The 26,429-nt window shown below is 44.6% G+C and overlaps 1 protein-coding gene across 2 annotated transcripts; it reads right to left on the bottom strand.

The window, feature by feature from the left end:
• Positions 1 to 137: 137 nt before the first annotated feature.
• SEC24C (SEC24 homolog C, COPII component) lies at positions 138 to 24,670 on the bottom strand. Of its 2 annotated transcripts, none has more exons than XM_028109507.2 (23): positions 24,576 to 24,670; positions 22,644 to 22,843; positions 20,449 to 20,584; positions 11,772 to 11,947; positions 11,190 to 11,561; positions 10,750 to 10,886; positions 7,960 to 8,071; positions 7,404 to 7,531; positions 6,104 to 6,242; positions 5,775 to 5,890; positions 5,507 to 5,631; positions 5,166 to 5,357; positions 4,864 to 4,957; positions 4,538 to 4,654; positions 4,009 to 4,179; positions 3,404 to 3,500; positions 3,156 to 3,301; positions 2,791 to 2,929; positions 2,528 to 2,646; positions 2,256 to 2,435; positions 1,822 to 2,013; positions 1,497 to 1,586; positions 138 to 1,364 (listed from the first exon to the last, which is right to left on the bottom strand). In XM_028109507.2, exons 2-23 carry the CDS (start codon positions 22,813 to 22,815, stop codon positions 1,224 to 1,226), a joined length of 3,291 nt encoding a protein of 1,096 aa, XP_027965308.1. In that variant the 5' UTR covers positions 22,816 to 22,843; positions 24,576 to 24,670; the 3' UTR covers positions 138 to 1,223. The 2 variants fall into 2 exon arrangements, with proteins under 2 accessions (XP_027965308.1, XP_087876219.1); XM_088020093.1 differs by lacking the exon at positions 24,576 to 24,670 and adding an exon at positions 22,941 to 23,430.
• Between the last annotated feature and the right edge of the window lie 1,759 nt (positions 24,671 to 26,429).

Raw genomic sequence — 26,429 nt, forward strand, 5'->3', positions numbered from 1 at the left:
GGGACGGAGGAGGTCCTACGCCCGCGGTGCGTGTGACGCATGCGCAGTTCTGCTCAGTCGGCCACTTCCTGGGGAAGTGCTAGGCCTAGCAGGAATGAATGGAGGGAACAACGGTAAATCACAAATAAAAATGAAGCTAATTGTTACATCTTATTTTATTTCTTTACAAATTAAAGATGCATTGAAAAATAAACCAATGAAGATAAATGAGAGGTCCAGAGCAGGGGAATCCCAGGCTGGGAGCAGACAAGCCTGGCCACCATCAAGCCTAGCCCTTGTCCTGCCCCAGCCAGTTCAGGTTGGAAGATAACTTGTCAGCCACTCTGTCAATACCAAAGCTCGAGTGGTGTCCCGGCAGGAGAGAACAGAGCTCCAGCCGCCTCTGCCTCTCTCCCCAACAACTCCCACCTTGGAGAAGCAGTGTTTCCAGTGGGAGCTCAGAGTGGGATAGGGGCTGGCTCTGTGAGGTATTGCAAGTTGATGACCAGGCTCCCTACACAACCATCCAGTGTTGGAGCCTCTCCAGCTGGAAAAGAGGCTGGTACCTCTCCCAGGTCCTAATATTCTTTGCAACTCATTTCCCAGGCTCATTCATCTCTGATAATGTGCCTCTATCCATTGAGTGATCACTGATCATTGCAGGAGAGAGAAAAGCTAATCAACCACTCTCCCTAACTTTGACTTGGTTGCTGACTTCCAGGCCCAAGAAGGACTGACCAACCACTTCTCTCTCCACCATCTATGGTCTATACCCCAGCTCTTGTGCACCTGTATGTTTTATCCCTAATATAGGAAGTTGTTGATGACACTGAGCTGAATTAGCCCCTCTCCCCCATGGTAACCCTGGGATTCCCACTCCTTCCTGCCTGCCCCTCTCTTCTTGGAGGCTGGTCCAAGGGGACACATAATATTGCCAGAGTCTGGGTGCCTCCAAATCCCCCAACACCGAATCATATACAGTGAACTGAGAAACTACATTCATTACGACAGGATTAGCAGGAAAAGGAGGGTAATGTGAGGGGATAGGGGCACCTTTCATCAGCAGGACATGACAGAGTGGTAGGATACTTGATCCCAGAAAGGTGTCTCCTTGTACCTCCCCCTCCCCCCAAAGAGACTGAGGTCAGCTAACGACTTAGATATGGAACTGTTCCAATTTCTCTGCCATCCTGGGGTACTTTCTGGAAGCTGGCCTGGCACCCTATGCCATTTACCCACTTGCTCTAGCTCAGTAGCTGCCGAATTTCCTTGTGCATATGACACAGAAAGTCCACATAGGATGCTCCCCCGCTCAAGCTCTTGTCTTCCACCAGGAAGTGCTTGAATAGCATCTCCAGCTTGTCCTCCTGTTTCACCACGATAAGCTATGGCCAGAAAACAGTGTCATGAGGCAGGGATTAAACATGCCCTAAAATCCCATTGTCCAATCACTTATTCTCATCCCCCTTTCCAGGAGAGGACAAGGCTAAGAAATCCAGGGTTTAGATCAGTGTTACCTTCATGTACCGTGATCTCTGTGCCCTTAAGCCATCAATGAGGCCTCGCACCTTCTTGGACAGCGGATTATCCAGAACCGGCAGAACACTCTGCAACACAAAATTCATTTATCCTTATGGTAAGATACTCTGAGTCCAGTAAAAAAATGGGCCAGCACAGATTTATTCATCATCTGAAATAAGCCCGGGAATAATGACAGCACCCTCCCTCCTTTCCAAATGTTCCCCGCTATTAAAGGGGACTAGCACACAAACTTTATTGGTTCCCACTCATATCACAAAATGCATTTCCACACCCATATTCCCCTTGACTCCCTGCCCTCACCAAGCCACTGGTGATCTGACTGAAGGAGGAGACACTGAAGAGGCTCTGGACAACACCCTGTTGGACACTTGCTCCCACCCACAGGAAAAGGTTGAGCCCATTCTCCAGCAAATATATATCCCCATTGCTTAGACGTTCTTCAGATGCTCGAACTGCTGGTGGTTCAGTGGCACTCTCAATGGGAGACTTTGTCTAGGCAAAAGAAAGGGGGCAAAAGGTTATTTACCAAAGACTGTAAGACACATTTGCACGCCGCCCCCCAACGAAATTTCAGAGAGCTCAATCTCTCAGTGACTTTTACAGTGTGAAAATTACATCAGATAATGCAGGTTAAAAACAAAATCACTAGTGTCAGACACAGATATTAACCCTTCCCTTCCTCCTATGATACCCTTTTCTCAGCACACAATGTCTCATCCAGCCCTCAGTCGCACCAATGGTAGAAGCCGAGGATAAAAGAAGACATTGGTCTCAGCCACATCCATGGAAGTAACCAGCTGTCGGACATAGGCACGGTCATCAGTAGTAACTTCAGCTCCAGGTTGCAAGACGTCACTCTTCAACACACAGTTCAGGTAAACTGGGAGTAGCTTCATGCACTCAGGAAGGATCAACTGCAGGGGTTACCAAAATAAAGTGAATGATCATGAGCAATCTCTCCCAAATGCAAACATGTGTCCCAACAATTCCTCCAGTGCTTGCCCACCTGTCCCGCAGAGGAGGGGCTGGCACAGTTCTTTCTGTAACAGGCCAGGATCTGGGCGCACTGAGTGATGAGAGTATCACGGACAGTCTTCACGGGGCTATTGAGCACCCCCCGGTATGCTGGATGGGAAAGGGAGACAGCACAGTCACTGGCTGGCCACCCCACTGCACCTGCTTTGCTGCCACCACACCTACCTGGGAATGCTGAATCACTGACAACCACCTTTCAGCCCCAATCCCACTTCGCCCTGCCTCTACCCTCACCAAACTTGGCCATGTAGTTGATGAGCGTGTCAGTCTCACAGTTTCGATACAGATCAGCCAGCTGGGTGCAGCAGTTCAGGGCCAGATTGTGGATGCGGAGCCGTCGCTGCCCTGCACAGCTGGTGTAGAGCAGGGCACACTAGGGGAAGGGAGAAAGGGAGAACTCATACCCCTCCCTCCCCAAAGCCCTCTGAAAAACTGCTCCTTTGCCGTATTATTAAGCTAGAAGAAAGACAGGAGCCATCCCTTCCCTGGCCTCTTCCAGTCCTCTCCACCTACCTCCTACCCTCTTCCCTGCAGCCTATTTATATCCAGTACAATGATATTTGACACTTCTTCCCCAGCCCCCGCCTCCCGCCTGCTACCTGCAGGAGGGCTCCACTCTCCTCATTGAGCCGATCGTCATGCTTGAACTCCACAGTCACTGTCTTGTCCCCATCCAGCCCAGCCAGCTCCACATCTGTTGTGTTGCTCATGTAGAAAGCCCCGAAGAAATCTACAGCACGGATACCTGAGGCCACATGGATAAGGTCAGGGCTACAGATATTACAGGTGCCACTTGCCTCCCTCCCGGGTTTAGTCCCCAACCTGCTCTTCTCCAACCAGGACTGACCGGTGCTTGTCCGAACGCGCATCACAGCATCAAAGCCAACAACCTTCTGGACATCCCGACGCAGGTCACTCAGGAACCGTTCCTGGTCATTCTCCACCTGCAGCCCCCCAGGGCCAGAGTCACATCACTGACTACATAACAACCTGGAGACTATCTCCCTGCATCCCCTCCATTCTACAAGCTGCTGAGTCATAATAACAATAACAGTGAAGATAATAATAATGATAATGACAATGATAGCTTTTAAGCATTTACTATGTGCCAAGTACCACATTAAGTACTTCACATATAACGACTTGATCCTGATGAAAAATCTTAATTAAGAAATATTAAATTCCCATTTTACAGATGAAGAAACAAGCAATAATTGAGTAATTTCTCCTAGGTCATATTGCTAGTATTCTGGGAGGGCCAGAATAACAACCCAAAACTGATTACAAGCTCCATGCTCCTAACCACTACCCTTATGGCTCTCTTCTTTATATTATAGGGTTTTTTCCTCCACCAGGATTCCTATTAATGAGTCAGCAGCTAAAGAGCTGCTCTGCATGTAGGCAGACATTCTAGTCCTGTTTCCACCTGCCACCCAGAGTCCCATGCCCTACCTGAAAGCAAGCATATTTGTAGACAGAGCCACCAGTGAGCTGGGGTACAACAGAGAGTGTGGCCACATCCACATACTGGTTAGGGAAGAGGAAGAGATCTACACAGCAGCCTTGGGCCACACACTCTTTGGCCAGGGTCTGATAGGCACCTGTCTGAGGCTGGAACAGAGTCTGGGGAAGAACAGAATAAAACATTCAAATAGCTCAGCTCCACCCTACTTGAGAACTATATATTTAATATGGGATATTCAAATATATGTAAGACTTCAGATCTACTTCATAGATATTTGCAACAGTAGTAGAACATTCTCTAAAAAAAAAAAAAATCTGTCCCGGGCTTTGGGATGAAATGGGGTAGAGATGTGTGGGAGCACTGGAGAAAGCTGGCAGTCATGGACTTGACACGTGAAAGAGCAGAGTGTCTAGTCCCAGTACCTCTTCAAGCAAGTTAAGAGTATTGCATTGCATTGCAAGAATCACCACCTTCCTCTGTCATGGAAAGTCCTCCCCCCATCTCCCAAACCCACACCTTCTCCTTGTCTGTGTTGATCAACTTCCTGTCGTCTCTGTTCTTCAGTTTCCCTGGGGCCTCTGCAATGGGCAGGGAGGTATGGAACAGAAACAGCTTCCCTGCACACTCAGCAGCCTAGGAAAGAGAGGACTACTTGTTCATTCTTTCCTTTATTCAGCTATTATTCATTCAACCCTTCCCTCGTCATTTATTCAGTGTCAGTTATGTCAGATATGCTGACTCACTGGACAGTCTTCAATCACTAAAGAAAGGAGTTATATCCCAGGGTATAAGACGGTCAGAGGAAAGTGAGGCAGAGGAAGTTGTCAGGGTTCTAGCCGTACCTTTAGAGCCTCCATCCCAGCCTGGATAACTGGGGCAAATACTGTCTCTGTCTCCCTCGTGTCTGCAAACATTTCAGGAATCTGATCCAATAAGCTGAAGAGAGAGGTGATGGGAAGCAATCAAAATTGCTATCCAGACTTGATTCCTCAGTCCTTAATTCTCTGAAGAATCATGTGGCCCCTAGATTGAAAACTCCTGAGGCACAGTCCCTGTCCATCTGCTGACCCCTCTGCTCAACTGTCTGGCTTCCTGTGCTTGTTTCCGCCCCACTCCCACTTTACCTCTACAATCTGGCTCTTACCTGGTGATGACTGCCCGAGACTCACTGACATTGACAAGGAAGCCATCCAGCAGTGGCACAAACATGTCGGCCACATCAGATACAACCATCATCTGTGGCTGGGCCAAGGAGCTCTTCACATTGTAGAAGTGGAGCACCTTATTATAGGTGACAAAGCCAACACGGATTGCTGACTCTTCTGCTCCGCCCTCCCTGTAGAAGGTAACATCGTTACCCATACTTGCCACCTTCTCCACCAGCCGACTTCATGACCTCAAGCTCTACCTACTGAGTCAACAACCCAGAAACACCCCCACCCCAGCGATTATCCAAGGGAAGCACCTTGTCTCCGTAAGTCTCACCTAGGTAGAAAGTCTAACAGTGACTTGAGCTCCTCACAGAGGAGCCTAACAAGACCACTCCTGATGGCATTGTAGGAGACATCAATCATGAAGATGAAGGCAGGAGGGCTGGGGAACTTATTGTTCTGCAAAGGAAGGAAACGTTGGGGAGAGAGGAGTATTGGTAAGCAGGCTAACTAACTAGAGAGAAGTCAACATCAAAGGGGAGAGTGAAAGAGGAGACAATGAAAAGATACCCACCACTTCTCCCCATGCTAATTTCCCTTACCTTGCAGTAATCTACAGTGGCCAAGAATTCATACGAGCCCAGGGATAACTCCGGACGGTCATAGGCATCCACACGTTTGCCAGTATGATCCAGATGTTGAAAATACTGGGGGGGAACTGTGGGGAGCATGACAGAGTATTACTCGAATGTCCACTCTCAATCTTAGTAAGTCTGGCTCTGGCTGAGCTCACTCTACTGCCCCACATACCCATCTGTGCCCTACTTCCCCAGTTCCTGAGTAAAGGAACCTCACCTATCTCACTAGAAAGAGAACAATGAAGATGCAATACAGAAGAACATCCCCCCAATCCCAGCCACTGTGAACATACCATCATTGATACAACTGCAAAAGCAGCACTGGAAGCGCCTCCCTCCCTCAACGAACTGCATGAAGGGACACATATATGCTTTGCAGCGATTGCAGCGCAAAGGGCCAGATTCCCCATGGTCCACGACATACGGTGAAGCCTAAGGAGCAAAGGGGAGGGGCTCAGACAGAGGAAAGCTACAGTGGGTTGAGACATGTGGCAATAGATGAAGAGCAACAACCTGGAGGGAGGAGGGCATGGCTAAGATATTTTGCCAGAGTGGGGAGGACAGTGAAGGGGAATGAAGATAAATGATGAGGGTACTGGTCACAGGAATGTCCCTAAGGATCCAAATTCTATAGTTCCCTCTTCTTACTCGTCTCCAGAATTCCACTTTTTTGAAAGAAAAGAACTGTGTAAGTGGCCCTACCAAATCAGGGGCTGCCATAGGCATAAGAGGAGAAAGCCAAAGATTACCTAGGATTCTCATTTCTGGCCCTATCTTCAATCCTCTTCACTCTTATCATACCCTAGGGAGCTTAACTCTGCTTCCTTCCCCAGCCAAGTATCTATAACACTGATCCTCCCCTATCCCTGGGTTTCTGTGACGCCTACCAATGTCCCAAGTAGATGTCATCCTACATATAAGAGATCAGAAGCCAAGTGTCTAACCATCCCCACTGAGACCCGGAGAGAGAAAAACACAGAGCAAGACAGAGAGAGGCAGGATGTAAACTGAGTCTTGAGCTTCCAGTTATAGAGAAATCCACCCTAAATTCAATAAGCTAGGCATAAACGTGCCAAAGCCTGGCAGAGCAGCTGACAAGCTCGCTCTCTTTGCATGCTGATTTCAGGTATTGAGGTGATAAATCAGGGCCCAAGTCAGGTAAGAGATGGACTACTGGACCCTAACCTACCTTTTTTTCTTGTATGCTCTCCTAACATTCCTTAACTTACCTGGGATGATAGACAGTATAGAAGAAAAACAGGATAATGTACCTGTAATCATTTGGAGATGACCATGCTATGAGAGGCTTCTGCATTAGGCCGGTCTCCTCCCCTATAAGTTGGCCCTACCTCTTTTCATAGTTTGTTTCCCATATGGATCCTGCTCCCACCCAACAATTTCTTGGGCTTTTCCCTTCATCCCAGCCATGCCTGTCAGGCATGGGCCCTGGGATAGAAAGCTATTGAAGATACTCTCCCTTCCCGCCCAACCAAGACTTCTTCCATTATGACTGCCAAAATCATTTCTAGGAAGAAGTCTTATTCCCTCTCTCTTCCTCCCTTTCATTATACTCTAGGTCCCTTCCTGACTTACCTCCTCTGGAGGCAGCCTTGCCAGTGGCTTGATGACAGCTGCCAGGGGCACCTGAGCCTGCTTAGCCATGTCAGATGTGCAAGGGATATTATAGGATGTGCATCGGATGTATCGGGGACTTGCATTCCCTAGAGGTAGAAAACCAGAGTCAGATCAAAGAATCCCTCCAGACACCAACTCTCCATTGCTGATCCACCCCACCACCCCAACAAATGCTAGAGCTGATGGCAGCTTTTCCCCTAGAGACCAAGGAGGCACTGGTCTCTGATTAAAGACTAACAAAAGTAGCGTGCCTGGGTGGCTCAGTTGGTTAAGCAACCAACTCTTGATGTCAGCGCAGGTCATGACCTCACAGTCGAGCCCCACGTTGGGCTCCACACTGGGCGGAGTCTGCTTGAGATTCTCTCCCTCTGCCCCTCCCCCTGTGCGCATTCCCCCCACTTCTCTCTGTCAAATAAATAAAATAAATCTTAAAAAAAAAAAAAAAAAAAAGACTGACAAAAGCTTTTCCATAAGGAGAAAAAGCCCTCCAGGGAGGAATTAATACCCTTCTTACCTTGGTCTTTCACCAGGAAGTTGGTGGTGACTAAGGGTGGCACCTGTCCCCGTACTCCAGTAACAAATGGCTCTGAACCCCGGTTGTTCCTGTCATCCTCAATAACCTGAATCTGTAGAGAAGAAGTGAAATGAGTGAGGTGACAGAAGAAAGGGAAGTACCAAGTCCTAGAGAGCCAGGAGAAAGAAAGGCTGGAGCTACAGCACGGAAACTAGTAATTTGCCAAGAATACCTCATGCGCCAGGTCTGCCCTCCTTCTGGAGATCACATAAGATGCTACAATACCCATCTTCCACTCTATAGTCAGCAGCAAAACGCTTGACAGGCAACACCGAGAATGGGCTTCTTTATGAATTGCCCTGACCCCCAACCTGTGGTGACCACCCCATTATTCCCCCCACTCCAGGAAAGCTCCAGGTCTCACCACAAACCCTCCAACATGATCAGATTCCGTTTCCCTCCCCCAGCAAGCTTCCCCTCCCCCTCCTCTCACCAAGACACATTCTGAGTCAGAGCAGGTAAACAGACAACAGTAACCATGTAAAAATGAATCTACCTGGAATGACTCTACACTCGATGAAAGTCGAAAGGACAGGGTGAGGAGAGGATTAAACAGAAATGACCAGGTAAGGTGAAGAAGCAGATGCTACCTTATTTTCAGGTAAGCATCAGTGTGTCAATATGGGAGAAGAGGATTAAGTACCCGATCCTTACAAGCCCAATCCTCAGTCCCCCACAATTTTGACAGACCCAGCAAAGGGGGGGAAAAATTTTTGCAAAGTTGGTAATCAGATTTTTGTGTAGGCTGATGACCTTTGGTCAGTTACTTTAAAATGGTTTGGTAAAACCAGAAAAAGTAAAGGGAGAATAAGACTCCATATCCCATAGCAGAAAGAGCTGAAGCTTAGAAATACATCAGAGTCAAACAGACCCTCCCGATGAGAGAGTGGCCCACACTTTCCCAAAGCAGCAGCGTCTTCCCCTGTGAGAAATGCCAGTACCCCAAACTTGTCCATTAGTAGTCACCTACCCAAAGTTTCTCCACAAGCTATAGACAGATCAATCCCAAAGGGGAAGAACCTACCACTCCACTTTGTCCTGTCCTAACAGATGTCACATGCAGGCTCCTGGAGGCCCCAGCAGGACTAAAACCAAAGCTTAACATGCCACCTGGCCCCACCCTGAGAGCCTGATCTACCACCCCACACCCAAGGCGCTGCTAACAGCTTATCATTTCATTACGTGGTGACTTGAGACATGCACAGCCTTCTGGTTTGTAAAAGCGCGGGTCTAAAGGTCTGAGGGAGGAGGACGGAGAGGGATGAGCATGGTGGATGAGGTGAAGATGAGGTCACAGGCGTGCATGGGCGGCGTTAACACAGGGATGACACGCACACACACACCACCCCCTGCACTTACTGGACTAGGAATGGCATCAGGGTCTATTCTGTGCCTGGTTTTCTGCTGAGGAGGCAGCTCATTGAGTTGCTTTTAGTGTTTTAATAATAAAGGCAGCAGGGGAATACAGGGAGGGAGACAAAAGAACAAGAAGCAGATGTTACTTCTCTTGACCCTGACGAGTTAGACATGAATAGCTGGAGCCCAGCTCATACTGCTGAAATCAGGCCCTCTCTAGGTCAGAAATTCCAAGTCTCTCTGGCCCAACACAGAGGCTTTAATGGCTCAGCCAGACTATGACGTAGAAAGTAAGGGGGAAAACAGGAAGCAAGCAGGAGTTTTACAGGGAGGAGCTGAATGGGAGAAATCTTAAGAAAGAGGAAGAGGGATGTTCCCTCCAAAAGGCCAAACCTCCCATCTAAGGACTGTGCTTAAGGAAGCCTTTCTTCACATCTGACCAGACTCTCCTTTTCCCTGAAGGAGAGGCTGCTTAATCCTCTAGGGTTCCTCTTAGCCAACAGGGTCCTTCACCATGGTAATTCCCCAAAGGAAGAGGAAAGAGAACAGAATGGAATATGACAATGGCTAAGCATGGTGAGGTAATTGACATAGCAAATGTTGTAGACAGAACTATAAAGTAGCCCCCACTTAGGAGTACGGTCCCAACTTCTATTCCAACTATCCAACTAGGATAAGGAAGGCCCAACTTCTATTCCAACTATCCAACTAGGATAAGGAAGGCCCAACTTCTATTCCAACTATCCAACTAGGATAAGGAAGGCCCTTCTGATGATGGCTCTAAGGGTGAGATTCACTCTCTTCCTGGGAAAAGCAGCTTCCCCACATTGCCCTTATAAACTGTAGATCACTTTTCCTCATCTACACAGCAGGATTCTAGCCAACAAAAGTACTGGAGGTTTCCTCCTAAAACACTGTCCAACTAGGGGTAGAGAGAAACCAATGAGGCTTTCCTTCTCTTAACACCTACCATCAGAGAATTCCCACCAGCTCTACCAATTAAAAAGACTGCCATCCTACCAAATCTAAGAGGACAAGACCTGGATCCAGCTCCTACTCCAAGGGCAGAGGTTACCATGCTACGTCCAATAGTGACGGAACACAGCACTCAACCCCAAGCTCTACCAACACTACTGAACACTCTTGGCTTCCCTTCCTTCCCTGCCCAGCTATGGAGTAAAAGTACCCCCAAAAGATTTCTGGGGCCTCAGGTTCCAGTTCAAAGCGTCAAAAATTACATCTAGGTTCTACAACTACAGGATGAATGAAAAGGGAAAATAATTAGAAAATGCTAGGCAAACATCTCATCTAGGTTAACTCACTTATCTGCCAGCCACAAACTCCTTCCCTAGGACCACATAAGTATCTACTTACAGGGCTTGGGATGGCATCAGGATCCAGGCGCTTAGGAGGCAGGGGTTGAGGAGGTCCAGGCTGACTGCCAAAGGTGGGTGCTCCTGGGTAGGGACTTCCATAATTGGGCTGAGGGCCCCGGACTGGTCCAAAGGAACCTGAGAGACAAGGGCACAAGGTTGATAAATTCAAAATCTCCTCCCTATCTCTTAAGGCCCCAGGAAAATGACTAGACTCATGTAAGTATAGAATTATGAGGTAATAACCATTCAGAGAAAGACCACACTATCTGAACTAGAAGAAAAAAGAATGTCTTATAAACCCTACATCCTAGTAATAACACCCTAAAGTTGTCCATCTAGTTCATCACTTAGCAATACTAAAAGCAAGCAAACAAACAAACAAAAACACCTGAATAGCTGAAGCCTTTGGCTCCTAGTCAGACTTTGGGAAAAACTCACCATTTTGTTGCAGCTGATAGCCTGGCTGCTGGGAGGAGTGCATAGGTGGTGGTGGTCCTGGGGGCCCAGTCATTTGGGTGCCAGGAGGCAGAGCTTGAGGAGGAGGTGAGGACACATGGTTGGGCTGGCTCACGGAGGGCCCCCCAAAACCCTGTCCAGGCAGGAGTGGACCGGTCATTGAAGGCATCCGAGGACCCCCTGATGCTGGAGATGTGAAGCCGGAAGCCTGTGGTGGGGCAGATCGCTGGGGAGGCTGGGCCCCAAGATGACCCTGGGCCTGGCTAAGAGGGGGAGCCTGGCCCTGAGGATAGGAGCCATACAGACCAGAGTTGGGGAAACTTCCTGAGGCTGAGGCCAGCGATGTTGGTGGGCCTGAGAATTAGAAGAGGTAGAGTCAGATCCCTAGTCATTCTGCCTTCTTATTCAGTAAATCACTCCCTTTCCACATGAGAGGGGCAGGAATGATTGTCCCATCTGCTGGCACTCAGAAGCACAGACATAAAAGGGATGCAGATATACCCCAGAGTCTGAGGCTTCTAAAAAGAAGGGGATAGTAACATTCCTGTGATCATAGCTACTCACCATAGCCCAGCCCCACAGGGGGAAGGGCTGGGGCCACAGCACCACCGATCTGCATTCCGGCCAGCTGAGCAGTCACCTGTGCACTTGTCGGGGGAGGGCCATAGGGCTGAAGCACAGTTGGCTGGCTGACCACAGGGGCCAGTGGGACTGACCCAAAAGGCTGAGACCCAGGAAACCTGTGAAGACAAGGAAGGCGGAGGTGACAAGCAGGCTGAGACACTCTTCAAAGCTGGCAGGAGCTCCACATCATACAAGAAACTGTACTGTTCTACAGCATCTTACTGTCAGCCTGGGCTCTTTTATGGCTTTGTACTTCTGTATACTTGTAGATATATTGTGTTCCTGATGATCTACACTATGATTATTCATGGCAAATCTTGTTTTCTATTAGGTTCACTCCACAAACATATGCCAAGCACCCTCAAATATATACTAGATTATCGCCTCCTCTGACTTAATCCTTTGTTGAAAAACCACCTCAACAAACAAACAAACAAACCACCTCAGTATTCTAAGTAGAAGCCCTGAAGAAGTTGAAAGGGAAGGTGTGCAGAAGCATTAACACAACAGGCACTTAACAAATGTGGGATCGCACAAATGCAGTTTGATTGTTTAACTTTTAAACCAAAGTACTTAACTACTTTATCCTGGCAAAGGTGTTAAGAGCAGAGTAGGTCAGCTGAGTTTGACATTCTGTACTAATCAGAAAGATGATGCCAACTCTACCAGAAGAGGGCTAGAGAAACAGGACATAAACCAGACAGCCTTCTAGCTGGGTTTACCTGGCAAAGGCCTCATTACTCGGACAGCTACACTGGACATTCCCACGGTATTAGATGGCACATTAAAATATAAACACAAAATCATTCCAGTATCATTACATATCAACAAGTAACTGCACTGGTGTTTTCTGGTGATATTACTGTAGAAATTGACAACATAGATTATTATACATAACAAGCTCCACATGGGATTTCATGCATGAATCTTCACAACAGTCAGTTACACTGAAATTCTGATTTATCCTTTCTGCTTATTTTGTCTCTACGAAATAACTTGTACTTTATTATATTTGGTTAGTTCCTATCAGTGTTGCAGTTTAACACTTTTCACTCATTCATTCATTCAACTACTATTTCCTGAGTGTTATGCTAGTGAACCTTACACCTCCCTAAGCTCTTTGTTGGGCTTTGCATTTTTTGTTTTCCATACCACCTAACATACTGTTAGCTCCATGGCCAATGCTCATAAACCCTTGTCAGAATAATTATATTCCATGGTTACTACTCCATTAATATGGATAATACTATCAACTACCCACTGTTACTCCACCACATGCCCTAGTAATATTATCTGTAAATAGCCTTACAGCTTACAAAGCATCTCTTGTAAGTGCTTTAATTTAATCCTCACAGCAAAATGAGGACAGAGCAGATAGAAAAGTAAGACATGAAGAGTATAAGTAGAAAACCAAGCTACAACTAGAGCCCAAACCTGATCTTAGTTCAATGTACTTTACTTTTTAATTGTAAAATATAATGGAAATAGAAATAATACATAAAACAAGTATGTATTCAATAATTATACAAACACCAATGTAACTAAAAACCAAGTCAAGAAGTAGAACACAGGGGCGCCTGGGTGGCTCAGTCGTTAAGCATCTGCCTTCGGCTCAGGTCATGATCCCAGGGTCCTGGGATCGAGCCCCACATCGGGCTCCCTGCTCCGCGGGAAGCCTGCTTCTCCCTCTCCCACTCCCCCTGCTTGTGTTCCCTCTCTCGCTGTGTCTCTCTCTGTCAAATAAATAAATAAAATATTTAAAAAAAAAAAGAAATAGAACACACTAGCACCCAAAGGCCTTGTGTGCCTCTCCTCCATCACAGCCCTCTTTCTTCTCCCAGAGGTAACTACTTTCTTAACTTCCTAATAATCATTTCCTTGTCTTTAAAACAACATAGTTCAGGGGCGCCTGGGTGGCTCTGCTGGTTAAGCATCTGACTCTTGATTTCCGCTCAGATCATGATCTCAGGGTTTTGAGATGGCGCGCCAGGGTCAGGCCCAGCTCAAGGCAGAGAGAGATTCTCTCCCTCTGTCCCTCCCTCCGTCCTCCCTCTCTAAAACAACAACAAACCATAGTTCAGTTCTGTCACTTTTTTAAACTTTTGTAAGTAGAATCACATCATACATACTCCTTGGGTTTGGCTTCTTTTGTTCAACCACGATTATGAAATTCATCTATACTTGCACTGCCTTTCATCACTAAATGTTATTCCACTAAATAAATATGTCATAATTTACTTAAGTATTTTAATGTAGATGGATATTTAAGTTTTTCTAATTTTTTAATATTATAGACGACGTTGCTATGGACACTCATATACTTGTTTATATATACATGCATTTTTCTAAGGCATATATCTATGAGTGAATTGCCAGATCAGAAGGTATCTATAGCTTTAATTTTTTTTAATTTTTTTATTGTTGTATAGCTTTAATTTTAACAGATAATTCCAAATTATTTCCCCAAAGTAGTTGTTCTAATTTGCATCTGACCACCAGCGGATAAGAGTTCCTACTACTCCTTTTCCTCAGCAATATTTGGGACTATCAGACTTTTTAATTTTGCCACTTTGATGGATACATAGTAGAATCTTGTTATTTTTTTTTAAGATTTTATTTATTTATTTGACAGAGAGAGAGACAGAGAGAGAGAGGAAACACAAGCAGGGGGAGTGGGAGAGGGAGAAGCAGGCTTCCTGCTGAGCAGGGAGCCTGATGTGGGGCTCGATCCTAGGACCCTGGGATCATGACCTGAGCCGAAGGCAGACGCTTAACGACTGAGCCACCCAGGCGCCCCTTGTTATGCTTTTTGACTTGTACTTTTCTCATTATTTATGAAGTTGAAGAGCTTTTTAATATGTTCTATCTTATTGTACTACACTCATCCTTCTTCTCATGATAATGTGAGATGATAAAATGCCTACGTGATGAGACAAAGGGAGTGAATGATGAGGGTTTGTGAGGAAGTTACTACTGACCCTCTGATAGTACATCAGAAAGAGGATCATCTGCTTATGGACTGCGGAAAGGGAAACTACTATAGTGGTTGCTTAGGGTTGAGGGGGATTGAAGGACTAGCTAAATAATAGTAGCTACTGAGCTAAAGGATATGGTGTTTCTTCTTGAGGTGATGAAAATGTTCTCAAACTGTGGTGACGGTTGCACATATCTGTGAATATACTAAAAACAACTGAATTGTACACTTTAAACGGGTGAACTGAATGGGATGTGAGTTGTGTCTCATTTAAGTTGTTTTTAAAAATCCAGCCAGGGAACCTGGGTGGCTCAGTCAGTGAAGCGTCTGCCTTCTGCTCAGGTCATGATCCCAGGGTCCTGGGATTGAGTCCCACATTGGGCTCCCTGCTCAGCAAGGAGTCTGCTTCTCCCTCCAACCCTCCCTCCTGCTTGTGCTCTCTCTCTCACATGCTCTCTCAAATAAATAAATAAAATCTTTTAAAAAAATAAAAACCCAGCCAAATAAAACTGCCCTAAAACCTCATACCACCCTCAAGCTTTTGCTCCTCCTTTAGCCAAACATTACAAAAGAATGGTCTATACCATTACGTCTTTAGTTCCTATTTCCCTTTCTTTTTAAAGATCCTTCTTTCTGGGTTTATTTTCCTTTTTTTCTTTAGTCTATCACTTGATAATTTTCTCAACCAAGGTCTATACATGGTAAACTCTGAGTCTGTCTGTAAATGTCTTTATTTGTGCTTTCTCTCAGCTAGGTACATAATTCTACATTGACAATTGTATTCCCTTAATGCTTTCAGGTCCTAGTCCATGATCTGCTCTCCTCTAATAGTCTCTATTTAGTCTAATCAGTTGTTTTTTTTCCTCTCTCTCTGAGAATCCTTTACAGCCTGAGTTGAGGGAGTGTGGTTGTTTCACATTTGCTTCTGTAAGATACTCCAACGGTATTGCCACCCAAGATGACATTTTTTTAAAAAGCTTTGAAATACAATTTCCATACCATTAGATCCATTCCTTTTAAGTGTACAATTCAATGAGTTTTAGTAAATTTATAGAGTTCTGCAACCATCACCAGAATCTAATTTTAGCACATTTTCATTACCCAAGAAGATCCCTTGTGTCCATTTGCAGTCCTAAGACATTTCTCCCACCATTTACCCACAGTCAACCCACAAGAAATAAGATTCCTTAATATCCCCCAGTGCCAGTGTGCATATTTTTTTTCCCAGTCTACCTGTTCACTGAAGGTGCAGCCCAGGTCTAGACTTCATAAATAAGGTCTCCAGACCAAACCTCAGCTCAGAAAAGCCCAACGACTCATCCCCCATCCCCAGTACCTCCTTCAACTCAAGTTCCCAAGTTCTCAAAACGATCATTCCCACCCTCTCCAAAGGCAGCCATGGTGTCTACTTACCACTCTGATTTTCAGTTCCCACTTGGTCTCCGGCACTTGAAGATTTCACTTTCTTTCTTTTTAAGCTTGATTATGTGCTTGAAAAACATTTTTTGCTTCTATTTCCTCTCTCCTTTCTAGATGTTTGTAGCAGAAGGGTTTTCAGCTTATATTAATTTACTACCCAAGTGAAACTGTTTGACTCACTCCAACTAGATGGCTGTCTTCATATCTCACTGAAACCACATTTGTTAATGATGCCGAACCTCACCCAACACAATGACCAATTCTCAGTCCTGGTCTCACCTTTCAGCGGCAAATAACACAGCTGATTACTCTCTTACCTTCCTGAAACACTTTCTTCACCTAGTTTCAGGATGCCACACTCTCCTGGCTAATCTCCAATCTCACTACTGCTCTTTCTCATTGTTTTTTCATGGCCCCTCCTCAGATCTCCTTTTAAAATGCTGGTAAGCTCCAAGGCTCAGTTCTCAATTTTCTCTCTTTTTTTTTTAAGATTTTATTTATTTACTTGTCAGAGAGAGAGAGAGAGCACACAAGCAGGGGGAGTGGCAGGCAGAGGGAGAAGCAGGCTCCCCACTGAGCAAGGAGCCCGAGGCAGGACTCGATCCCAATCAGGACCTGAGCTCAAGGCAGATGCTCAACCAACTGAGCCATCCAGGCGTCCCCTCAATTCCGTTCTTTACTGTCAGTGATCACTTTCTTTCTTTTTTTTAATATTTTATTTATTTGTTTGACAGAGAGAGGGAACACAAGCAGGGGGAGCGGGAGAGGGAGAAGCAGGCTTCCCGCTGAGCAGGGAGCCCGATGCGAGGCTCGATCCCAATCATGACCTGAGCCGAAGGCAGACGCCCAACAACTGGGCCACCCAAGCGCCCCCAGTGATCACTTTCTAAATGATTTCATCTATTCAGTCCTATGCCATTGAATAACATCTCTATGCTGAAGACTCCCAAGTTTTTATCTCTAGTCCCGGCATCATTCCTCACCTGCAGATTTGTATATACAACTACATATTCAATATCTCTACTTGGTAGCTAGTAGCTTCTTAAACCTATAATGTACAAAAGAAAACCCTCCAATTCACCCCAAAATCTGCTCCTCAAATGTACCTCACCTCAGTGAACGGCATTACAATTTATCCAGTTGCCTTCAGCCAGCAGGTTAAAAGATACCCAGACTTATTCTTTCTCTCTTATCTCACATCCAATCCTATTGACTCTTACCTATCCCAAATCTCTTTCTCAGCACCTCTACCACTACCATCCTAAACCTGAACTACTACAACAACCTCCTAATAGGATTCCCTACTTCTACTCTTAATTCCATCAGTCACCTCTTTTTAAAAAGTAAATATTTTTTTAAAAATTATTAGAGAATGAGGACAGTATATGCAAATTTTTAAAAAGATACTGTTTTTAGTAATCACATTTGTGATAGTGTTAGTACTATTGTACTGAGACTGGTGTATATAAGAGATAAAATGAATGAGAAATTATGGCATATTTCAATATTCTATCATCCCCATGGCCTCAAGAAAAGAAGAGACGGGGTGCCTGGGTGGCTCAGTGGGGTGAGCATCTGGCTCTTGGTTTCGGCTCAGGTCATAATTTCCGAGTGTCAGGCTCTGTGCTCAGCAGGGGGTCTGCTTGGCGATTCTCTCCCTCTGCCCCTCCCCCTCACTCACCCACATACTCTCAAATAGATAAATAAATCTTTAACAAAAAAAAGGGAGAACTGGTCATCTTCAGTAGATAAGAGAGGACCAATTCATTCCCTTATAAACTGGTAAACAAAGGTAAATGAATTGCACAAGCGGTAACCAAATAACACATGAGGAGAAATGTCAATAATGGTATTCAAACAAATAAATGAAAAACAAAAGAATTAAAAAGTATCCCCATTTTGTAAACCCAACGAATTCATATATATATGTATTAATAAACACCAACAACTGCTAACACAAAACTACTATCACATACATACACACACACACACACACACAAACCCCCAAGATATTAAGATAACAAGTCTCTGGATCCAGGTGCCAAGTGGCAGAGAATACAGAGAAAAGAGGAACACGTTGAACTATAACATGAATTTGCAACCAGGAGATTCCAGACTGTGGGGAACTCTTCAGGTCAATCAGCTTCAATTCTTCAACAGATAAACAGAAAGAAAAAGAGAGAGGGGGGGAACCTATAGACTTAAAAGACACGTCAAGTTGTTGTTGTTGTTGTTTTTAAATAGGCAAAATTAAACCGTGGGGCCTAGGGATGTACATTTGGGTGTAAACTATATTTTTTTCTTTTAAAGATTTTTATTTATTTGAGAGAGAGAATGAGAGAGAGAGAGAAAGAGCATGAGAGGGGGGAGGGTCAGAGGGAGAAGCAGACTCCCCACTGAGCAGGGAGCCCAATGCGGGGCTCGATCCTGGGACTTGATCATCATGACCTGAGCCGAAGGCAGTTGCTTAACCAACTGGGCCACCCAGGCACCCTGGGTGTAAACTGTTTTTAAAAACACAAGAAAGTGGTTACTGTAAGTTAGGATAATCATTATTTAAGGGGATAAGGAGAGAGTTATGACTGAATTGAGGCATGCAGAAGGGGCTTCTTCTGGGGTGCATGGCAGAGTTCTATTTCTTCATCTGGGTTGTAGTTACAAGGGGGTTCCCTTTATGATAATTTATTAAGCCATACATTTGTTTTGTATGGTTTTTTTGTGTGTTTTATATTACAATGAAAAGATCCATTGCATAAATGAACAAATGAACACATAAATCCAAAGGCTTCTCACTGCAACTAAAATCAAATTTACACTTCTTAAATCTTTTTTTCAAGATTTTATTTATTTGAGAGAGAGAGAATAAGAGAGGAAGAGCATGACAGGGGGAGGGTCAGAGGAAGAAGCCGACTCCCCGCGGAGCAAGGAGTCTGAGGCGGGACTCGATCCCGGGACCCCCCAAGACCTGAGCCAAAGGCAGTCGCTTAACCACCTGAGCTACCCAGGCGCCCAAATTTACACTTCTTACTATGGCTTACAAAGCACTACATGATATGGCTCTTGCCTATATTCCTATCTTACCTCCTGCACTCTCCAGTCTGCTCTAGCCACACTGGCCTTCTTGCTCTTCCTCACATCTGCCAAATAATTTCTCCATCAGGGCCTTTACACTTGTTGTTCCCTCTACCCAAGACACTCTTCTCCCTCCTTCAGATAGCTCCCTTCTTCATTTCACTGAGGTTTCAAGTATCACTTCAGAGAGGCTTTCCTTGAGCAATGCATTTAAAACAGCTCCCTACCTCTTCACCAGGCATTCTGTGTATCCTTACTCTGTTTTATTTCTTATTTCTATTTGTCTACTTGTTATGGTCTGTGTACTCCACTAGATTTTAAGTTCCATCAGGGCAGAGATTTGGTCTGTTTTGTTTACTGCTTTTATCTCTAACCACTAGAACAACAGTCAACACACAATAACACAAAATAAATATTTTTGGGTGGATTAATGAATGAATGAATTCCCTATACCAACATACAAAGTTAGGGAGCATTTCCCAGGCTCTTTCTCCAGGCTATTGTTCTATGCTAAATATGTATATTCTAGACACTTAATAAAAATGCCAGAATGTGACTCTTTCATTACCACACACCCTACTCACAGTTATACTTTATTCTTTGTTTACCAAGAAATAAACAACAGTCCAACAGAGATGACTGTCTTCCTTTAATGGACTTCCATACAAAGACAGGTGTTTATTGGATCATGAACCACCAAAGTTTTTATCATTTATGTGGTTTTTCTTTGAGTATCTTTCCTTTCATTACCGGTCACACCCAAACTTAACCAAGAAGTCCTACTAACTGCTGACTGAGAGGAAAGGAAGAAGTCAGAAGAGACATAAATCTGAGATCCCTTTTTCCTGTTTCCCCGATGATAGATTCGGTAGGATTACAACTATTATTGAAGATATATGTCTAGTCAAGAAAAAACTCAAGTTTACAGAAAAAGAAAAAATACACAAAAGAACTTAATGGGTTAATGATCTACAGAGTGGACAACAGCAGCACCTGTAACCTGGAAAAATGAAAATAAAATAAAAAAAAGTGAGGAAAGAGAAAAGAGGATCTAAGAGAAAGGCAAAGCAAAAAGAAGAGGAAACAGGCCCTCATCCGTTCCTAATTCTTCTAGCTTCATCAGACCAGTTTTAGGTAGACCCAAGTACATACCTCTGCATCTGAACAGTGGAGCTTGGCCCATTCTGTACATCTCCTTGGCCAAACTGGCCATATGCAGCCTGGCCACAAGGGGCCTGTGCTGTTGAGGCTGGAGGTGCCTCTGAAGAAGGTGGGGCTCTTGACACACCTGAGGGTAAAGGACAGAAACTAAATGATTGAGAAATAACTTTCTTCTCCGCCCTGAGCAAGGAATGTAAAGCAAGGATAAATAAGCTCAGACCTTCGCTGGCCCAATACTACAGCTTTGCAATGAAAAGGATACCATGAACATGCAACTCTAGTTACAGATTCTGAACATGGATGACCAGTCAGAGTGTCTCCACTCTCCTAGACAGATATACTACAGATGAAGCTGTAACCAGAACTGCAAGAATGTAGGGGCTTCCTGTGATCACCATCCACTCCCACTCAATCCAGGTCAGTCTAATGTTCTTACCCTAGACAAAAAGTCAACTCTTAAAAAAAAAAAAAGGTTTTAAGTAATCTCTATACCCAACATGGGGTTCAAACTCACAACCCCAAGATCAAGAGTCACATGCTCCACCAACTTAGCCAGCTAGGCACCCCAAAAAGCCAACTCTTTTAAGGAAAAGATCCAACTCCAGAACTCAGAAACTTAGAGCATATGAGAAAGTTGATGCAGAAGATGATCAAGTAATACACAGAACCAGATTGTAAAGAAAGGCTCCTCTTGGGGAGACCATTCTGTCAGCCTCTTTTTCATATATTCTAATTATCTTAACCATCTTCTTTTCATCCACTTCTAAGTGTTGATGCTCCCAATATCACATGGCTCAGGAAAGTGTTCTCAACAGTTTGGAAATTCTGCCCAGTGGTTCAGTCAAGACAACTGATTTGCCCTCCCATTAGTGCTGCTACCTTTAGCTTCACAAAAGCTGTACTCCATCCTTTTGCCCATCAGAGATGCATCAAAGCTATTTCTACTATCCCCCGCCAACCATCCTTTCTGCATACCATCCCCAACCATCCTTCCCACACGAAATGCAGGGAATTAGTAAGTTGGCACATCACTTTGGAAATGTTGCTGACCTCTGTTCAAACAGTTGTTTTTCTTTTGCTCTGTTCCTCAGTAGAGATCAGACAATTTAGAACCTGCCTACAAGTTGATTAATCTGAACCTGCTCACTAGCTATCACAGAACCAGATACGTTTTCCGTTCAATAACAAAGCTTCCTCTTGGGGCAATGCCAAACTCTATCCTGATAAGCCAGGACTTGAGAGATCAGAGGTGGACTCTGTCCAGCCAAAGTCTCAATCCAGAATAAGGCTCTTCCAAAGATCTGAGACCTAATCTCACCACTACAAATTGTTTTCTCAAAATTATAATTAAAATGGTAATATGTCATTCATTTCCCAAATCTTACTTATGCCCCCTTGGTGCCCTCTTTTCCCCATATCCCTGTATAGAATTTACTATCCTAAAAAGCATAAAATGTTTGGCGTACCCTAAGTCTTCAGCTAGCCTAACCAAAGATCTACTGTTAGCCATTTTCCAAAAAGCCATTCGGACAATCTGTAGAGTACCAGCTGCTCTTCTTGAAAAAGTAACGTAAAAGCCAAACACTGATCCTAAAGCAGCACCAGATTAGTCTTCTCTTATTGCCCTGATACTACAGAGCATCTAAGAAGCAGATGAAACTCAAGCAAAGGCAAAGAATGATATGAGCAGAAAGACAGGAGAAGCACACAAACACTACACTTTTTACCCATGAATTAGTTTCCCTGTCATAGAGTCATTTTATAGATAGAACCATTAATCCAATGAGAGGCATTATCAATATATACGAGGAATAAGTGATTTCAGGGAGACTTTAGGTCAATAGGAAATATTCAATCCTGGTCACAGGCTCTGGAGGAGCTGTGACCACAACCTTTCCATCCAGCTTTAAGCAAAGCAGGCAGCTGAGGCTGTACAGGGTGACATTCACATGAAGTGAACTGCCACTGAAACTGGAAGATGTGCTTCCACTAGATGTCTTAAGGCAGAACTTATGTAAAAACAGGGAAGGGCAGACTGCCCACAAAGTTCTCAGTGACTGAGAGCCAGAGTCATGTTCCTCAATCCCAGCCACTCCAACTCTCTAGGCAGCTTAGGTAGGGCAATACCACCCAACCTGAACACTACTGATTCCTCTCCTTAGCTCAAAGGAAACTTGGAAACACACCTGGGAGAGGTGTTTGCTGATAGCCTGGTACTGGGCCATTGTAGGCGCCATAGGGAGTTGGTGGGGCTGTGGACCCTGGTTGCCCACCATAGCTGGATTGATGATACCCTGTGTAGACAGGCTGGGGCTGCCCAAATGGCGGCACAGGTGGAGCTGACTGGTTGACGTTCATTATGAGTGCATCCCCAACTTGGTCTCACCTAAAAGATGAAAGAGAAGAGAGAAATTAGTCAAAATCAACTTCCTAAAGACAGATCAACTATACAGGGTAGGAAGTAGACATAAAAAAGGACTGACCTTATCAGGCAGTTATCAGCCTAATTGTTCCCATACTACGACAGGATCTTTGTAATTTTCTGCCCCAGCCAGTAGCCAGATTATCTCTTCAAAGTAAAAATTTATTACTGTGAACCCCATGTTTTCTCACTGCCAAGAGGGTATAAATTTCAACTTTAGACAAGCCCAATGGAATGGAGAAACAGCCTCCATTCCCCAGGGGTAATGATTTCTAGTGTCTACTCACACAAGGAGTCCTGCCACTGATGAACTACTGTGATATTATAAGTAAGTGAAACAATGTTCCCACCTCCCATTCATTCACTCTAGCATGGACTCACTCAACAAACACTGAATACTCTCTAATGTGCTAGCCATTTTTAATCACTCAGGCTACACATATAAAACAGGTCAGCTAAGTTCCTTCCTCCTCAAAAGACAAATTTTAGAGTAACCGATTAGAGAAATGAAATTTTGTCTGAACTGCAATAATTCAAATGTTACTCCATTCCCCGTCTTCCCACCAAAAGAATGTGTGGATTTGAGAACTGAAGCATTAAAATCATTAAATGTAAAGGACACCCAAAAACTCCAGCAAGGTACCAAACTCTATCAAGTGCAGGCCAGGCACAAAAACTTCTCACAATAACCTAAGAAAACAGCCCAAGGATCAATGACAAAGTTAGATTTCATGTAGAAAGATCATCCATCTACCCTTCAAGCAGAGGAACTAGGAGCATTCCAAATCCCATGAACTTCTCCAACTATCCTGTTTCTGCTTTCCTTATATGCCTGTCATGAATCTAGGCCACCACTGAAGTTATTACAATCTTGCCCAGCAACAGAGGAATGAATTAGAGGGCCTTTCCCGGGTCCTTCCAAAAACACTATCTAATCACATCTAAACAGCCTGATCATTCCAACTACTCTATAGACAGATGGGGCACAAGAAGCAGGAGAGTTCACAGCTGCTGCAGAACAATGGGCCTCTCCCATTTGCCAGAGAGGGTCATCTTGAAAAGCCGAGCTGCTTCTGGACTTAAATTCTTTAATCTTGCAGCCATCCAAAGAACTGTTCTTCCAAACCCTTAACCTTGCACAGGTCACAACACTAAGCTTGACAGATGACCCCTTCCCCTGTACCTTCCTAAAGTCAGTGTGGGGGCGGGGGGCGGAGGAAATAAGCTTCTTCTCCAGGAAATAATCTCACACCCAAGAGTTTGGAGCAAGGCTCAAGTCTGGACTCCATTCTGGGTAGACAGCCGAGGGTGACAACCCAGGGGGCGGGGCAAGCTTCCTAGAACTCTGAAAGTAGTTGAGCTTGTGGAGGCTGGGAGCGCCGGGGATCAAGACCAAGAAGCCAAACTAGCCTCTCCAGCCACGACGAGAGGGCTGGTCCATTAAGCATGGAGATCGAGCGTCTTGCGCCCTTCAACAGGCTTGGCGCAGGAAGCGGGAGCCGGAATCTGGGCCGGGAGGAGAGAAGGGAGGGTCTAGAACTGATCCAGGATTGTGGATGCGTGAGGTGAGGGTCTCTCCCCGTGCCCCGCCCCCAGGCTCCTCCCTTCCTTCTAAGACCGGACCCCGATCAAGCCAGTGATACCCCGGCCTCTCCCCTGCTTTCCTACCCACCAACCTCCCGATGCCACTCCTCACCCGGCTCCAGATCCAGGTTCGACTCCGTTCCTAACGTCAAGGCTCCCAGGCCCAACTTCCGGTTCCGAGAGGGCCGGAGCGTCGTACCCGGAAGTTCCTCCCCCACGCTCCGGGGCGGGACACTCCTTTTGCCACGTCTGCCGTAGTCGCGAGCGCAAGAACCCGGATGCCGCGCATGCGCCACTGCTCCCTCCCATTATGGCTGCCCCCTGGGAGGCTCCGTAGATTCTTACGGCTTTCCGCCTTTTATTTTCCCCCAGATGTTCTGGTCACTTTACGGTCCCACTAACTGAGATGCGATCGAGAAGACTAGGTCAAACTATCTTTAGGAACGCCCCCACAATCCTCTTATGACACATTAGTGACCTCTAAGCTAGAGTCCTGTAGCCACTTCCTGCTGACCCCTGACCCCATTGATTTCCGTCCACGAAGTTGCTTTCACCTATGACTTTTGCTGTTTATGAGATTACGGAACTTATAGTAAGGGGTACTAACTCTGCTTTCAGACTTCATGTGTTCAAGTTCTGGCTCTGCAGCTCACCAGCTTGGGAAGCTATATCTGCTTTAGTTTCTTTCATCTGTAAAATGGGAGAGAATACTAAATGCCTTTCTAATAATAGCTTGTTGAGAGGATGGAATGAGACAAGTCACATAGACTGCCTGGCACCATAACAATCACTCAGTAAATGTCGCATGTTATTAGTTAACCATTTTTATACAGTGGGGCTTCGTTTAGATGCAGAGCTCTGCCAGAGCCTGAAGATCTCTGCACTCAGGATGCCCCCAGCCTGTTGGAAGAATACAATTCCTGGAGTAATTATTATCCCATTTAATGACTAACAATATTGTAGCTAATAGTTGTGGGATTTTTTAAAAACATACATGACCTCACTTAATCCTTTCAATAATAGTTTTAATTTTAACTTTTTTTTTCTTTTTTTCTTTTTTTAGCACTGCTGTGTGCCAAGCCTTGTTTTTGGTTCTGGGAATACAGTAGTGAACAAAAGTTCTTGCTCTTCTGTGATTGACAGTAAATAAAGTTATTCTGAGGCATGGAGTAGTTCATTCATTGAAAAAGATTGTACTTCTAGTCTGTGCTGGAAGCTATGTTAGGCATTGAGCATGCTTTAGTCAGCAGGTCAATTATTCCTGTCCTCAAGAGTTTATAGTTGAGGTCAGTGGTTTTCCAAGTGTGATCCTAGGATCAACAGTATCAGTATCACCTGGGAACCTTTTAGAAACACAAATATCAGACCCACCTTAGACATATTGAATCAGAAATTTGGGAGGTGAAACCCAGTAAGCCAAGGGTTTAGGCCCTCCAGACAATTCCATAGCATACTGAAGATTGAGACCTACTAATCTAGATTAGTAATTTGCCAAATTCAATTAACATTTGTTGAGCACCTGTCCTAAGCTGTGCCCTTTGCTAAGCATTTTCACATAATTTATCCCATTTAACTCTCATATCACCATAGGAAAAATATTTATTATATTTATAAATATATTTATATTTATATATTATATATGTAATATATAAATGTTAGATTATTTCATTACACAATCATCTAATCCTGTATATATTACTATATGTAATTAATGATATTACATATTACATGTAATTAATTATATTACTATTGTAATTAATACATATATTACATGTACATATATTACTATATGTAATTAATTAAATTAATTGCTATAGGTATTAAATATATAAAATGTATTAGTAGATTATTTCATTACACAATCATCTAATCTTATATACACTGTCTTATTTTAGGGAACTAGTAGCTTTAAAATTTTTCCAGGTCTATGTGGCTCAATCGGTTAAACGTCTGCCTTCAGCTCAGG

Source organism: Eumetopias jubatus, unplaced genomic scaffold (assembly GCF_037043125.1).
Source record: "Eumetopias jubatus isolate StellerSeaLion01/CBP00866 unplaced genomic scaffold, mEumJub1_p1.0 scaffold_17, whole genome shotgun sequence".
Lineage (NCBI taxonomy): Eukaryota > Metazoa > Chordata > Mammalia > Carnivora > Otariidae > Eumetopias > Eumetopias jubatus.

What these genes read in the sequence shown, in the direction of transcription:
- SEC24C (XM_028109507.2), bottom strand. Translation starts at nt 22,815, where the DNA reads ATGAACGTCAACCAGTCAGCTCCACCTGTGCCGCCATTTGGGCAGCCC. An exon ending in TCAACACAGACAAGGAGAAG is followed by an intron (nt 4,180 to 4,537) that starts GTGTGGGTTTGG and finishes GTTCTTCCCCAG; the next exon opens with ACTCTGTTCCAGCCTCAGAC. An exon ending in AGAGTGGAGCCCTCCTGCAG is followed by an intron (nt 2,930 to 3,155) that starts GTAGCAGGCGGG and finishes CCCTTCCCCTAG; the next exon opens with TGTGCCCTGCTCTACACCAG.